Source organism: Papio anubis, chromosome 9 (assembly GCF_008728515.1).
Source record: "Papio anubis isolate 15944 chromosome 9, Panubis1.0, whole genome shotgun sequence".
In the NCBI taxonomy this organism is placed as follows: Eukaryota; Metazoa; Chordata; class Mammalia; order Primates; family Cercopithecidae; genus Papio; species Papio anubis.
Window position 1 is genome coordinate 8,846,922 of NC_044984.1, and position 15,671 is coordinate 8,862,592.

A 15,671-nucleotide genomic window follows, 5' to 3' on the forward strand; every position below is an offset into this window, starting at 1 on the left:
ACCACTCAGTATCTTTTCCTTAGCACACTCCACTTTAAAATGTCATCGGCTTTACTTTTGGGGAAGTTGAGTTCAGCTGCACTGTTTCCTGTTGCAATAGTATTACCGAATAAAACCTGTCCTCACCACATTAACTAGTATCCAGATTTGTTGATCTTTGACAACACACAGATGTCTCCTGCACTCTACGGGCTTCAAGGTCTGGTAAATGAGTTGAACACCCCTTCAGTTTCCAGCAATGTTGGGTGTTTTCTATATTTCTTTGATTTGATCATTACTATGGAAACTGGAAGAGAGGGAAAAAAATCAAACATCTGGCATAATATTTCAGTCCCAACACCTTCCATAAGCTGTTCCTTGCAGTGTAAATGTATGGAATGATGAAAGAGGCAGTGTAGTGTAACAGAAAAGACCATGAGTTTTGCAGCAAGAGTCAATTTTCATTTGATTGCTTGTTCTAAATTTTTAAAATTAGCTTCTTAAACCTGAGAAAGATATTAAATTTTCTGTCTCATTTTTTTCATTTCAAAATAGAAATAATAATGCCTACTATATAGACTTGGAAAAGTGAGATTGAACAAGAAAACATGTGCAACATGTGGTTCCTAGCTCATAGTAATTGATCAATAAATAATTGTTATTTTGTGTTATTAATATCTGATAATTCTCAAAGAGATTTGTTTTCTCTGTCTCTCTGTCTGTTGTTACAGCAGTGCACCTCCTCATGCCATCCCTCATTTACCTATCTATATATTTCCTCTATTAGGCGATGTGTTTCTTCTTAGGCATCATTTTTCCTTGTATTCTAAGCTCCCGCCAATTGAAAAGGTGGACATTCAGTACCTGTTTATGTAATTTAAAATTTACATGAATACAAACATGAACAAAGTTATGGTAAACTTAGAGCATCCAAACTGTAATAGTTTGCATAGGTTAAATTAATTAATGTCAGCTTTCGTTGTGAGAGTAATGAAGGCAGCATAAGACATTAATTTATGCATTTTTTCTTATATTTGGTCTGAAACAAAGACTTATCTGCTATGCTACCTTTTAGTTTTCCTGAGTCAGCAGTCTCAGAAACAGGATCTAAAGGTACAAATGGAAAATTACCACAGCATAGTTTCATTTCCTGCTCTTGAATATCTGGCTGAACTACTTAAGCTTAATTTGTTAAACCCCAGTAAGTACCTATCCCACATGATTTGACTCAGAGATTCTCTTTCGTCCACAGGCAGTCATCTGAGGAGCAGAAAGAAGAGAGCTCCCAAATGCTATGTCTATTCAGGGCCTCTCAAGAACAATGGAATATCATCCTGATTTAGAAAATTTGGATGAAGATGGATATACTCAATTACACTTCGACTCTCGAAGCAATACCAGGATAGCTGTTGTTTCAGAGAAAGGTATATATATATATTTTTTCTAATGTATGCCTTTAGCTCTCCCATTTGAAAAGATCCAAGGGGAGGCCGGGCACAGTGGCTCACACCTATAATCCCACCACTTTGGGAGGCCGAGGCGGGTGGATTGACTGAGGTCAGGAGTTTGAGGCCAGCTTGGCTAATGTGGTGAAACCCCGTCTCTACTGAAAACACAAAAATTACCCGGGCATGGTGGCACACACCTGCAGTCCCAGCTACTTGGGAGGTTGAGACGGGAGAATCATTTGGACTCGGGAAGTGGAGGTTGCAGTGAGCCGAGGTCACGCCACTGCACTCCAGCCTGGGTGACAGAGCAAGACTCCATCTCTGAAAAAAATAAATAAATAAAAACAAAAAAACAACAAAACAAAAAGATATAAGGGGAGAAAATTTGAGAGGCTTGTGATGTGTACATTTTTATGGATATACTTTTTTTTTTTTTTTTTGAGGCGGAGTCTTCACTCTGTCGCCCAGGCTGGAGTGCAGTGGCCGGGTCTCAGCTCACTGCAAGCTCCGCCTCCCGGGTTCGCGCCATTCTCCTGCCTCAGCCTCCCGAGTAGCTGGGACTACAGGCGCCCGCCACCGCGCCCGGCTAATTTTTTGTATTTTAGTAGAGACGGGGTTTCACCGTGTTAGCCAGGATGGTCTCGATCTCCTGACCTCGTGATCCGCCCGCCTCGGCCTCCCAAAGTGCAGGGATTACAGGCGTGAGCCACCGCGCCCAGCCCGGATATACTTTTAAAGGGCTTCAGATGTCACTGAAGATAATTTGAATGCACCCTAAACTTTTTTTCATGAAAATTATTCAGTGACCAATTATTAGTATTTAAATTAATTATGTTTGATGGTAGAAAATACAATGTCTATTTTATATAGATATAGACATTTCATCAGTGAGGAATCGGTAATAAGTGGGATAATACACAAAGATAAAGGATTTCCGTATGAGTGACTTGTTGCTTGTTTGATAGAAAGGCTAGATTATTGAATGGAGGCCAGGAAACTTAAAGAAGTATATATATGAACAACATGTTTTTTTGTGGTAAGAGATTAAATTGTTTTTAAACAAAAAACAATTATTGGTATACCAGTGAAGGAAAATATATTAATATATGGTGGATAAAAACATCCCATCGGCAGGACATGAGTCTTAAACAAAAAGTAAATGAAATGAAATAGAAAGAAGGGCTTTGGAGGATCTCTGTATTCACAGAGTGGGTGATTTCGCCTACTCTATGTGACACTTCTATGAAATGTCCTGACAGCTTAGTCTCAGTGGAAAGCAGAAATACATTCTGGTTATGGCAATGTTAATACAAAATTAGTTCCCTATTTTCTTTGAGAGAGAGATAGATCATTTGTTGGTTTTGACACCAGAGTTTGCTTTCTTCTGCTTTCTGATTCTTCACATTGTACAAATATTTTCCTCTCAGTACTGATGTAATTCTTTTCTTGGGCAACCTATTGAGGAAGGGTGGAAAAAGTGGGTGAGGCAAGAGGTAGGGAGACATGTGCATGTTTATGCATATGTATAGGCAAACGGTATCCTGTAACAACACACCTATAATGAGCTAGCAGTCTCTAAACAAGGTGCTTTTATACGTGTTAGCTCATTTAATTCCCACAATAATCCTTTGAGATATTATTACCCCAGTTTCACAAAGAGGAATAAAAAACAACAAAGGGAGTAATTTGCCCTGGGTCATGCAACAAACATATGAAAAGGGAAAATTACCCTTAGTAATCATTGCTCTCTTCCCAACATTAAGCTATTTCCTCTAAGAATCAGTGGGATTTCAGGGATCCTACTAATATCATGACCTGTAGATATCAATGTGGAGCTGAAATTAGGAGCATACAGATATCAAGGCAATGTGCTGAAATTATAATTGAAGAAGAGGTATCCTTACCAGTGGAGAAAAACACAGCAAATCCTTGATAACTAGGTAACCTAGGCAGTGATTAATAATTCACTTTAAAATTTGCCAGTATTTTTTGTTATTGTTGTTTTGTGTTTTGTTTTGTTTTTTTTTTAACAGGGTATCGCTCTGTTGCCCATGCTGCTCTGGAATTCCTGGGCTCAAGCGATCCTCCTGCCACAGCCTCCAGAGTAGTTGGGACTACAGGAGCTCACCACCATGCCCAGCTAGTTAAATTTTTTCTTTCTTTCTTTCTTTTTTTTTTTTTTGGTAGGGACAGGATCTCCTTGTGTTGCCCAGGCTGGTCTTGAGCTTCTGGCCTCAAGCAATCCTCCTACCTCTGTCTCCCTTCTGGGATTACAGGTGTGAGCCACTGTGCAAGGCCAGATTTTTGATGAACTGTAGAATTGAAGTGCCCCACCGTCTGTCATTCTCTTTCTTTATTCCATTTCTGCCCCCTCTGGCTCCTCAGGATCTTGTGTTGCATCTCCTCCTTGGCGCCTCATTGCTGTGATTTTGGGAATCCTATGCTTGGTGATACTGGTAATAGCTGTGGTCCTGGGTACCATGGGTGAGTATTTGGTGGAGAAGATCAACAACAACAATAACAACAACAGACAATTTAGTAAGCAATTATTATGTGCCAGGCACTCTTTTAAGGGCTTGACATGCATAATCTACTTTAATTTGTATGTAATCTGGTTTTGTCTGTATTGGGTTGCAGCTGTTAATGCCCATTTCACTTATAAAGGGTGTGAGAGACTGAGAGGTTATTTTACCTTTCCAGGGTTATAAACTAGTTAGTGGTGGGACCATGATTAGAAATTTAGGCGATCTGTCTAAAAAACTCATACTCTTAACTGCATTGCTCTCCTACCTCCCTTGCATAGCTGGTTTCAAAGCTGTAGAATCCAAAGGATAATAAGTTAATGGAAGGAAACACATGGAGCCGAAGAAGAAAGTACAATATAGTGCTGTCTTCCTAATGAAATAAATTCACTAAATGGACATTAAGCTGTTTTTATGAGTCACATTATTTAGGGAACTTATTTCTGATCTTTAATATAAACACCTTTGAATAGACCAGAAATTTCCTGAGGCACTTGGTCTTAAGTCGGTATTTTGTAATGGATGAATTTTTTTTTTAGATTTTATATCACATGTAATCTGTTGTTAAACACCTTCAGAGAGTCTTCATGACATTCCTTAATTAGTCAGATGCACTTAGTCAAGTGCATTCTATGTTATAGGTGCTGGGCAGTTTCTCAAGGATCTCTCATTTTTAAGTAATAGAAGAAAGGTGAAAGATGTTGCTATTTCAAATCTGCCATGGGTCCAGTTGACTCTATGACATTTGCCTCTTGCTGCCTCCCTCGTTCTATCTTCTCTACATTCTTTTTTCTTTTTAACTATACCTCCATTATGAAAGTTATTTATTTCTTTTCATCTATTCTATCAATCATCTTTACTTCTCCACAGCAATATATCATCTATTTATCATTAATCAATAATGTATTCTTTTATTCCAATAACATATGGGTTTCGGGATTTTCATTTTCAAACATAGAAGAATGACTTTTTTTCTGTCGCTATTATTGTTGTTGGTATATGAAGCTATTTGGAGACCCAATTCAGGAAGCAACTCATTGGAGAATGGCTACTTTCCATCAAGAAATAAAGAGAACCACAGTCAACCCACACAATCACCTTTAGAAGAGAGTGTGACTCCTACCAAAGCTGTCAAAACCACAGGCAAGGGCATAGTTAAAGGACGGAATCTTGATTCAAGAGGGTTAATTGTTGGTGCTGAGGCCTGGGGCAGGGGTGTAAGGAAAATATGCTTAGATTCAATGATTGTACATTTAAGGCAAGCACACATATTAGTATTAACTTAGTGTAATATATCCCTGTCATATATACAATAAGGTGAAATTATAAGTACTTTATGCACGTGGCTGAACAGTTCTAAATTGGACTTTATTAATTTTTAAAATCAGTAACCGATTTATCACTGGCTATGTGCTTAGATCTACAGGAGATCATATAATTTGATACAAATAAAAGAAAAGTGTTCTCTCCCCTTACAGAATTGATATTTTTAATGCGATACAGTTAGAATAGGAAATATGACATTAGAAAGGAAGAATGACAGGGAGAAAGGAAAGAAGGGAAAATGTTGCCAAGAATAAAGAAGCTATATTAAAAATATACAGAAGAGGTAGACCTAATACACATGTTCCTGAAAACTCATCAAATTTGTTTAATCATATAATTTCATTTACTTAATTACAATTCTATATATACTTGACCTTTACTTCTAATTGCATCATAATTGACTATGACTTAATGTTTTCACTTCAGTTTTTCATCTCTGGACCCATACCTCCTCACTATTTTTATTAAGTAGCTAATAACATATAAGAGAGATAGTGTGTAATATGAATAACTGACCTATACTTTTTTCATTTGGAAAGTCACATTCTAAAGTAGATCTTACATCATAAAATAAGTTAAGTAGCAATATGAAATTGCTGTGTACCTCAATGATTGATTGTGAGTAGAATTATTTTAAGGAGTTATTAAGGAGAAAGGTAGTTTTGAGCTAAATTAGAAGGAATAGAAGACAAATCAAGAAAAAAAGGATAGCTGGCTGCCTAAAATACTATTTATAGCTAATTCATTTTTAAATTCTAAATGAATAGGAAGATTTGAATGTATTCTCATCTGTAAAATCATATCACTGTAGTTTGAATTGAAAATGAAATATAATAATGGCAACTCATTGGTTTTTTCATAAGTGTCCTTAAGATGAATGGTGTTCATACTAAAAGAGTGAATTGGTGTGCTATGAACCTCATGGTACTAATCTTTTATTTCCAGGGGTTCTTTCCAGCCCTTGTCCTCCTAATTGGATTATATATGAGAAGAGCTGTTACCTATTCAGCCCGTCACTAAATTCCTGGGATGGAAGTAAAAGACAATGCTCGCAACTGGGCTCTAATCTCATAAAGATAGACAGCTCAAAGGAATTGGTAAGTGTAAACTTCTGTTGTAATTATCTGTGGTCTGTATCCAGAAGGAAAATAGAGGGAGATTCCAGGTAATGACAATTTTCCCTAAAATGAAGTCTTTTTTTTTTTTTTGAGGCAGAGTCTCACTCTGTTGCCCAAGCTGGAGTGCCATGAAGCCTCGACATCCCAGGCTCAAGGGATCCTCCCACCTTAGCCTCCTGAGTAGTTAGGACTAGAGGGGACACCACCATGCTCATCTAATTTTTTTTTTGTATTTTTCGTAGAGATGGAGTTTCTCCATATTGTCTAGGCTTGTGTCAAACTCCTGGGCACAAGCGGTCTGCCCATCTTGATCTCCCAAAGTGTTGGGATTACAGGTGGAGGACACCACACTCGGCCAAAAGTCATTTTTAATATCTCTATAATTATAATCATAGCATGCCTTAAGCACATAAAGTGCATAGTATATACTTTTATTTTTATTTTAACTAATTTTATTTATTTATTTATTTATTTATTTATTTATTTATTTTTTTTTTTTTTTTGAGGCTGAGTCTGGCTCTGTCGCCCAGGCTGGAGTGCAGTGGCAGGATCTCAGCTCACTGCCTCCCGGGTTCCATCTCCTGCCTCAGCCTCCCGAGTAGCTGGGACTACAGAAGCCCGCCATCTACAGCCGGCTAGTTTTTATATTTTTTAGTAGAGACGGGGTTTCACCGTGTTCGCCAGGATGGTCTTGATCTCCTGACCTCGTGATCCACCCGTCTCGGCCTCCCAAAGTGCTGGGATTACAGGCTTGAGCCACCGCGCCCGGCTATTTATTTATTTTTAACTAATTAAAAAAAAACTGTGTTTCACCTTAAAACAAATCCTTTCAAACACACTCCATGTATGCATGACTGCAATAATCAGGCCATTACCCATTTTTGTGCATTTGTATTTCAATTGTTAAATTTGGTGAAGCAGAAAATTCTCCTCCTTGTCATCATAATTATCAAGAAAATGGCAACAATGATAATATATGTTTAGAAATTATTTAGTCTTTGCAAGATACTGGGAAAGGCAAAGAGGGTTAAAAAATAACCCTGCTGGCTGGGTGCGGTGGCTCACGCCTGTAATCCCAGCACTTTGGGAGGCTGAGGCGGGCGGATCACAAGGTCAGGAGTTCAAGACCAGCCTGGCCAATATGGTGAAACCCCATCTCTACTAAAAATACAAAAATTAGCCAGGGGTGGTGGTGGATGCCTGTAGTCCCAGCTACTCAGGAGGCTGAGGCAGGAGAATCGCTTGAACCCGGGAGGCGGAGGTTGTAGTGAGCCGAGATCGGGCCACTGCACTCCAGCCTGGGAGACAGAGTGAGACTCCGTCTCAAAAAAAAAAAAATAACCCTGCTATCACAGGACACATACAATCTTTTAAGTAAAAAAAAAGCAACTCAGAAGCTATTAAAAGTTAAATATCTGGCATTGGCAATAAATGCTATAGGAGTTTAAAGAGATCCCCGTGTTCCTAAGAAGTTTTCAGAAAAAGTGGCACTTGAATGAAGGGTAGAGCTTAGATGAGGTACGAGAAGGTGTTTACAGGAAACATTCTACATTATAAATCTAAACCAGTCTATAACTTCTACATCTACTCTCACTATTCTCATTTTGTTTTTGTTTCTGTAATGCCTTACTCAGTAGTAATAATTTATATTAAAGTTAATGGAACTACATGTATGACAAAGAAAGAGTATTGGGTTACAAGTCTATCTGACTTTTAGGCCAGCCTATAATTGAAAATAAATTGTTATAGATTTGTAAACAATTCAGATATCTTCGCTGAATCTCAGATTACTTATTCATAAAATATGCAGTTGGACTAAATCATTTTTAAGTTTTTATCTAACTCTGAGAAATATTTCTTAACAAAAGTAGCATCAATTTATTTCTTCAATTGGAGAAGACAATGGCTAATCATCCATGAAAACTGCCTAGGGGGCCTGTCATCTGGGATTTTGTCAGATAGGTTGAATGGAGGCAGTACAATCTTCACATTATAAATCTATTCTTTTGGAAAATTAAATGATAATTACTTTAAATAAATAAGATAGGCCTTTTGAAACATTCAATGACAGGTTGATGTCAGGTTAGGCATGCATTCTTTACCAAAGTGATTCGATCAGCTGTCTTTTTCTCAGTGTCCATGATAATGGTCTCTCTCTCTCTCTCTCTCTCTGTTATATATTTGTATATGTTTTGTTTCAGGGATTTATAGTAAAACAAGTGTCTTCCCAACCTGATAATTCATTTTGGATAGGCCTTTCTCGGCCCCAGACTGAGGTACCATGGCTCTGGGAGGATGGATCAACATTCTCTTCTAACCTGTAAGTGTTTGGAGAGACAATGCTTCATCCTCTTTCTCAGAGAGGTTTCCACCTCATCTATGAAAACCTCTGTCAAGCAGTTAAGAACCTGATTTGCTGACCATATATGAGAAAGAGAGAGAGAAAGATATAGAAGAAGAGAAATAGTGAGCTACGACAAAAGGAGAAAGATGAGGAGAACCTTAGAGTGAAAAGGAGTGAGGCCATCTAGCAGCATCAACACAGCTGTTTTTCTAGTTTTCTTACCAGGGAGGCATCCAACATGTTTGAAGTTGTCCAGGCAAGGAGCAGTCACTGTCAGTCAGTGTAACCCCCTGGTTAAGAACATGGGCTTTGAAGCCAGACCTCAGTTTGGGTTAATGATTACCCCACTCACTGATCGTGTGACATTGGGGATAAGTCACTTTTCCTCTATGAGTTTCATTTTCCATAAACAAGAATAGAAAGTTACTCTTGGCCGGGTGTGGTGGCTCACACCTGTAATCCCAGCACTTTGGGAGGCCCAGGTGGGTGGATCACTTGAGGTCAGGAGTTTGAGACCAGCCTGACCAACATGGTGAAACCTCATCTTCACTAAAAAATGAGCCAGGTGTGGTGGCATTTGCCAGAAATCCCAGCTACTCGGGAGGCCGAGGCAGGAGAAATGCTTTGACCCGGGAGATGGAGGTTGCAGTGAGCTGAGATTGCACCATTGCACTCCAGTCTGGATGACAGAGTGAGACTCCAGTGAGACTCCAACTCCAAAAAAAAAAAAAGAAAGAAAGAGTACTTTCCTCTTAGAATTGTGAGATTGATATAAAAGTAAAATAATTTAGCACAGTGTCTTGTACATAGTTAATGAGTGATATTATTAAGTTAAAAAGCAACCACATTTTCACATTTTGCATTTTAAAAAGATATTTTAAACGTATTTCACATTCGCACGATTATACATTATTCCTTATTATGTGTTGGTCTTTGTCACTGCAGTTGTCATTCATTTGCTTTTTAATATCTGCAGAATATGAAATATGTCCCTTTTAAGTTCTTATTATTAGTGTGTGTGTGTGCACACCTGTGTGTGTTTTTTCATCTCAGTAGGAGTATGGTTTGATTTAGTTTTTCAAAGAAAATAACTTTTGACTTTGTTGACTCTGCCTCTTTTTATTATTTCTTTCATTAACTTTGATTCTAGTCTGTATTACTTCCTTCCATCTAATTTATTTTTATTTTATTTTATTTTTTTGAGACAGAGTCTTGCTCTATTGCCCAGGCTGGAGTGCAGTGGCGATCTCAGCTAACTGCCAGCTCTGCCTCCTGGATTCATGCCATTCTTCTGCCTCAGCCTCCCAAGTAGCTGGGACTACAGGCTCCCACCACCACGCCTGGCTAATTTTTTGTATTTTTAGTAGAGACGGGGTTTCACCGTGTTAGCCAGGATGGTGTCAATCTCCTGACCTAATTTATTTGTTTTAAATTTGCTATTCCATCTCAAACTTCTTGTATTGGGTGCTTGACTCATGAATTTAAGCCTTCCTTTATCTCAAGTATGTAGATTTAAAGGCTGTAATTTTAATGTGTTTTCATTGTCATTCAGTTCAAAATACTTTCTGATTTCCACTGTGAGTTGCTGTTTGACCCAGGAGTTATTTAGAAATGTATTTCTTAATTAACAAACATACGTGTTTCCAGTTATCTCTTTGTTTTAGGTTTCAGGCTTAGTTCCACTGTGATCAGAGAACATGCTCCACGTGCTTGCAGTTCTCTGATTTTTATGTGCTTCTTCCTCTTTCCATATGAAAAGAATTGTGTTGAAATCTTCCGCTGCGATTCTACTTATAGTTCTGTAAACATTTGATTCGATGTGTTGAAGCTGTGTTATCAGGCACATAAAGTTGTAGAATTGTTACTTTTTTCCCTTTCTTTCCTCCTTTTTGGACTGATTTAACACTTTTTCTTATTTTTTTTTTTCTTTTCATTTGTAATGTGCTCTTTCGTGTCTTTTACATCTCTTTTACTAATCTTTTAGCAGTTTTCCTAGGAATTACACATGTATACTTCACTCATCAAAGACTAATATTAACTGACATTTTTATGTACTTCCTGACCAATATAAAAATCATAGAGCATTTCTTTACTCTGTTGACTCCCTCCTCCATTTATATGCTATTATATTAATGTATTTATTTTTATTTATTTATTTTTATTTTATCTCCCAGGCTGGAGTGCAGTGGCGCAATCTTGGCTCTCTGCAACCTCTGCCTCCTGGGTTCAAGTAATTATCCCACCTCAGCCTCCAGAGTAGCTGGGACTACAGCTACGCCTCCAGCTAGGTGTGGTGGCCTGCGCGTGTAATCCCAGCTACTCAGAGGTTGAGGCACCAGAATTGCTTCAACCCAGGAGGTTGCAGTGAACCAAGATCGTGCCACTGCACTCCAGCCTGGGTGACTGAACCAGACTCAGTCTAAAACAAACAAAAATAGCCCTTGGGCCGGGCACAGTGATTCACGCCTGTAATCCCAGCACTCTGGGAGGCTGAGGTGGGTGGATCACTTGAGGTCAGGAGTTCGATACCAGCTTGACCAAAATGGTGAAACCGCATCTCTACAAGAAAAAAAAAACAAAACACACACACACACACAAATTAGAAATGGTGGTGCACAGCAGATTTATGCACTAGTATTCATTTCAATTTGCCCACATATTTATGATTTTATTTATTTCTTTCTTCCTTTCCAACTGCACATTTCAGGTATTTTTTCTTAAGGCTGATATTTCCAATAAGTATAGGATTAGAGGTTGGTTGTTTCTTCTCTCAGCCACTCAAATGTATTATTCCACTGTTTTCTATTTTTTATTGTTGTTTTTGAGAGGTCATCTGTTTGAAGGTAATACATGTTACTGAAAAATTCTCAACCATACTTGCTTCATATTTTGCTTTGACCCATCTTTTTTCCCTTCTCCTGGAATCTCAGTTACATTCATTACAGACCCGTTGACACCATCCTATATGTTTCTTTTGCTTTCTCCTGTGTTTTCATTCTGTTTTAGCTTTTTGCTCCAATCTATGTAATTACCTTTCACATATCTTCCAGTTCATCTATTTTTTCTCATCTGTGGCTAATCTACTGTTAAATGCCTCTATTAAGTTTTTTATTTTGTTTGGTGACATTTTCAGTTTTATAATTTTAGTTCGGTTCTTTCTCAAATCTATTATTTCAACACTTATACTTCTATTTTTTCTTCCAACATTCTTAGTATTATCTTTTAACTTTCAGAATACGCTAACCATAGTTGTTTTAGCTTGTGTCTAATAATTCCAATTTCCTATATGTATCTGTTTCTGTTTTTTTCCTATTTTTGTTTTGTGTTGATTAGTTTTCTTTTATGTCAGATTGCTTTTTATAGGGTTGTTAACATTGTATCTTAAAATCTTTGCAGAATTAATTTGAAGTGTTTTTTCATTTGCCTCTGTTCTCACCACCAGGTCTGTTCACCCAATAGTGTGAACAGTACAAACAGCTGAGTATAATCACTTAACTGTTTTACTTCTAGTAGGCTATGTACAGTGAATTTATTAACAATCAGCCAAATGTATTTTCTACTTTATAGCACTTGTTTGTCTTGAATTTTCTTTTGCTATTTTAAATGTATGGCTAGAGGACTCTTTCTGTAATCACAAGCAGGCCCAAGTTAACATTTTGATATGTTTATGTTACTAGTCTTTGATTTTCTGGGTGGCATTTATTTAATCTAGCTGTGTCTATGCCCCCAAAACACTTAGAGATCAAGGAAAATTTTTAGGAATAATGCTGGTCAGAGTTCTCCCTGAGGTCTGAATCTAAGTAGTTAATCTTAGCCTTAGTCATCTCTAAAGCAAAGTTTTCTCAATCTTCCAATCTCAGGGTCAAGAAGGAGAGATAGATACCCAGGACGAAGAGTGCCAAGTCATAGCTTTTGCACTGAGGCTCAGTGATGCCCTTTGAGCTTGACTAATTAACACTGCTGCTTCAGGAGACTGAAGACTAAATTGAACAGGACCAATCTTCTATTTACCAGTGTTGATTTCCATAACTATCAAGCATTGTATTGTAATGTAATTCTCCTTCCAGGATACATTAAAATATGCAGAGTTGTTTGCGCTGCCTTTAAATGGCCTGGGCATCTTTGATTCTTTTTCAGTTCTAGATCCCTTTCAGCATTAATGCTTCTGCTTGGTCTATTCATTAAGTATATCCAGTAATAATTTCATTAAACTGTTGTTTGATAAAGAAACATTTAAGTAATAGGCTGAAAGATATATAAAGAACTTTTTATAGAATATTAAATAATTTTCCTTCTTTGTCAGGAACTTTTTTTAAGTTTATGCAGCTAGTAGTATTTCTTGAAAAAATTAAGTTATTTTTCTGCCTTAATGATGGAGACTATTCATTTAACCACTTGAGATTCACAACAATTTAGATATAAGCTTCCTTTTCCAATAATAGAAACACTTCAAAAATCTTTTCATCGATATCCTTACTAATTTATTTGAGCATCCTGTAGACGGTATTCTTTAACATTTGTTCTAATTACCTCACTGTATTCTATTTTAACAGATTTCAGATCAGAACCACAGCTACCCAAGAAAACCCATCTCCAAATTGTGTATGGATTCATATGTCAGTCATTTATGACCAACTGTGTAGTGTGCCTTCATATAGTATTTGTGAGAAGAAGTTTTCAATGTAAGGGGAAGGGTGGAGGAGGAAAGAGAAATATGTGAGCTAGTAAGGTGGACAGAAAAAGGAACAGAGAAGAGTAACAGCTGAGGTCAAAATAAATGCAGAAAATGTTTAGTGAGCTTGGCAAACTGTAATCTTAACCAAGAAATTGAAGGGAGAGGCTGTGATTTCTGTATTTGTCGACCTACAGGTAGGCCAGTGTTATTGTTCTACGTGCTAAATCCCTAGACATGGAATCAGGACAGCTAAGCTTGAATTTTTTTTTTTTTTTTTTTTTTTTGAGATAGGGTCTCACTTTGTCACCCAGGCTGGAGTGCGGTGGCACAATCTCGGCTCACTGCAGCCATCTCTTGCCTCAGCCCCCCCAAGTAGCTGGGACTACAGGTGCATGTCACCATACCAGGCTAATTTTTGGTGTGTTTTTGTAGAGACTGGATTTTGCCATGTTGACCAAGCTGGTCTTGAACTCCTGGGCTCAAGTGATCTGCCCACCTTGGCCTTCCAAAGTGCTGGGATTACAGACGTGAGCCACCACACCTGGCACCAAGCTTGAATTTTCATTCTGCCATTGACTTGGCATTTACCTGGGGTAAACCATAAGCAAGTCTTAATTTCTGGCTCCATCAGAGTTGTTTTTGTGCTCAACAATGCCATTGACGCGCATGGTGTGTTGCCATGATTTGACCCTCAACTTCTAGCAGTATATCAGATATGAACTGAGGGTGAAATATATTTCTGAATAGCTAAATGAAGAAATGGGAAAAAATCTTCACCACAATCAGAGCAATTTTATTATTTTCATCGATCTGATCATAATTATGATTATCATCTTTAAAAAGCAGGAACTCCTACTTTTTCTTTATCAGTTAAATAACCCAGAGAGTACGTCTGCCGTATCTCTAATAGAATCTTGTATAATATGTAATTGTAGGGAAACTGCTCTCATAGGAAAGTTTTCTGCTTTTTAAATACAAAAATACATAGAAATACATAAAATCTGATGATGAATATAAAAAAGTAACCAGTCTCATTGGAACAAGTGTTAACATTTTGGAATATGAAACATGTTTTAGTAGTTTTGTGATGTACTGTTTTATAATTTTGACTTTTTTCATTAATTACTGTAAAATGGTATTATTGGAATGAAACTATATTTCCTGATGTGCTGATTTGTCTTATTTTTTTTCATACTTTCCCACTGGTGCTATTTTTATTTCCAATGGATATTTCTATATTACTGGTGAGGCATTTATAGTCCTCTAATGTTGATTAATATGTGAAAAGAAATTGTACCAATGTCACTAAATTATTCACTTTAAAATGGCTGTTTTTATGTTATGTGCATTTCATTTCAATAAAAAAAACTCTTATTAAAAAACCCCTGGCCCCTAAATTATGTGCCTGTGTGTCACAATCCCTATCACAATTTGCCCTCTCCCCAAAAATGATGATGAATTTGGTATGGGTGGAGTGGATATTTACAGTAGATATTTTGATATTAAAGCATTAATTTGAGATCTAAAAAATTTAAAACACCTAAGAGAAGGTAAAGATTTTTGTGAGGTTTACTATTGTTGTTTAATATGCAAATTTGTGTTTTCATTATTTAAAAAAATGTAGAAAGGGAAGAGATAGACAGATGCAGCAAACCACCATGGCACATGTATACCTATGTAACAAACCTGCACATTCTGCACATGTATCCCAGAACTTAAAGTATAATTAAAAATAAATACATAAATAAATAAATGATGTAATGTATAATAAACATAAAAGAAAAGGAAGAGATAGATCAGGCTGAGAACATGAGTATGGTTAACTGTTTTAAGTAGTTAAGGCTTAGGATGGAGTTTGGAAGAGATACCTAGTATTTTAATTTTGGTTTTGTTTTGATTCATTCCTCCCAGGTCCTCAGGATATAGTGAATGAGTCAAGAAATTATGGTAATCAAGGTAAATAACTGGATGCTGAAGATCCAGCTGTACTAATCTAGGACAGGCCAGGCAACTTAACCCATGACGTGAGTTATCATGAAAGTGAGGGTGTAAAGTAAGATTGCTCTAGGTTGTGCAAGACAAAGAGTACCTGACGTGTTGAGATACGTTTATATCACAGCTTATATGGAAATATATGTGAATAAACAGAAAACATACACACTTTTCCAAGAGACAGAAAAAGTGAAATAGCTGCTAGCTGAACCTCAGTTGAAAAGTTAAATTTGAGATGAGTAATGATCACACCAGGAGACATGCTGA

The 15,671-nt window shown here is 37.2% G+C and overlaps 1 protein-coding gene across 8 annotated transcripts; it reads left to right on the top strand.

The window, feature by feature from the left end:
* Nucleotides 1-180: 180 nt before the first annotated feature.
* Nucleotides 181-15,438, top strand: CLEC7A (C-type lectin domain containing 7A). Of its 8 annotated transcripts, none has more exons than XM_031650252.1 (7): nucleotides 181-199; nucleotides 1,232-1,403; nucleotides 3,813-3,911; nucleotides 4,955-5,092; nucleotides 6,221-6,372; nucleotides 8,595-8,713; nucleotides 13,291-14,787. In XM_031650252.1, the coding sequence occupies exons 2-7, from the start codon at nucleotides 1,274-1,276 to the stop codon at nucleotides 13,421-13,423; spliced, it is 771 nt and encodes a 256-aa protein (XP_031506112.1). In that variant the 5' UTR covers nucleotides 181-199; nucleotides 1,232-1,273; the 3' UTR covers nucleotides 13,424-14,787. The 8 variants fall into 8 exon arrangements, with proteins under 8 accessions (XP_031506112.1, XP_003906027.2, XP_031506113.1 ...); XM_003905978.5 differs by having other exon boundaries at nucleotides 186-204; XM_031650253.1 differs by lacking the exons at nucleotides 181-199; nucleotides 13,291-14,787 and adding an exon at nucleotides 15,324-15,438 and having other exon boundaries at nucleotides 1,119-1,403.
* Nucleotides 15,439-15,671: the final 233 nt, after the last annotated feature.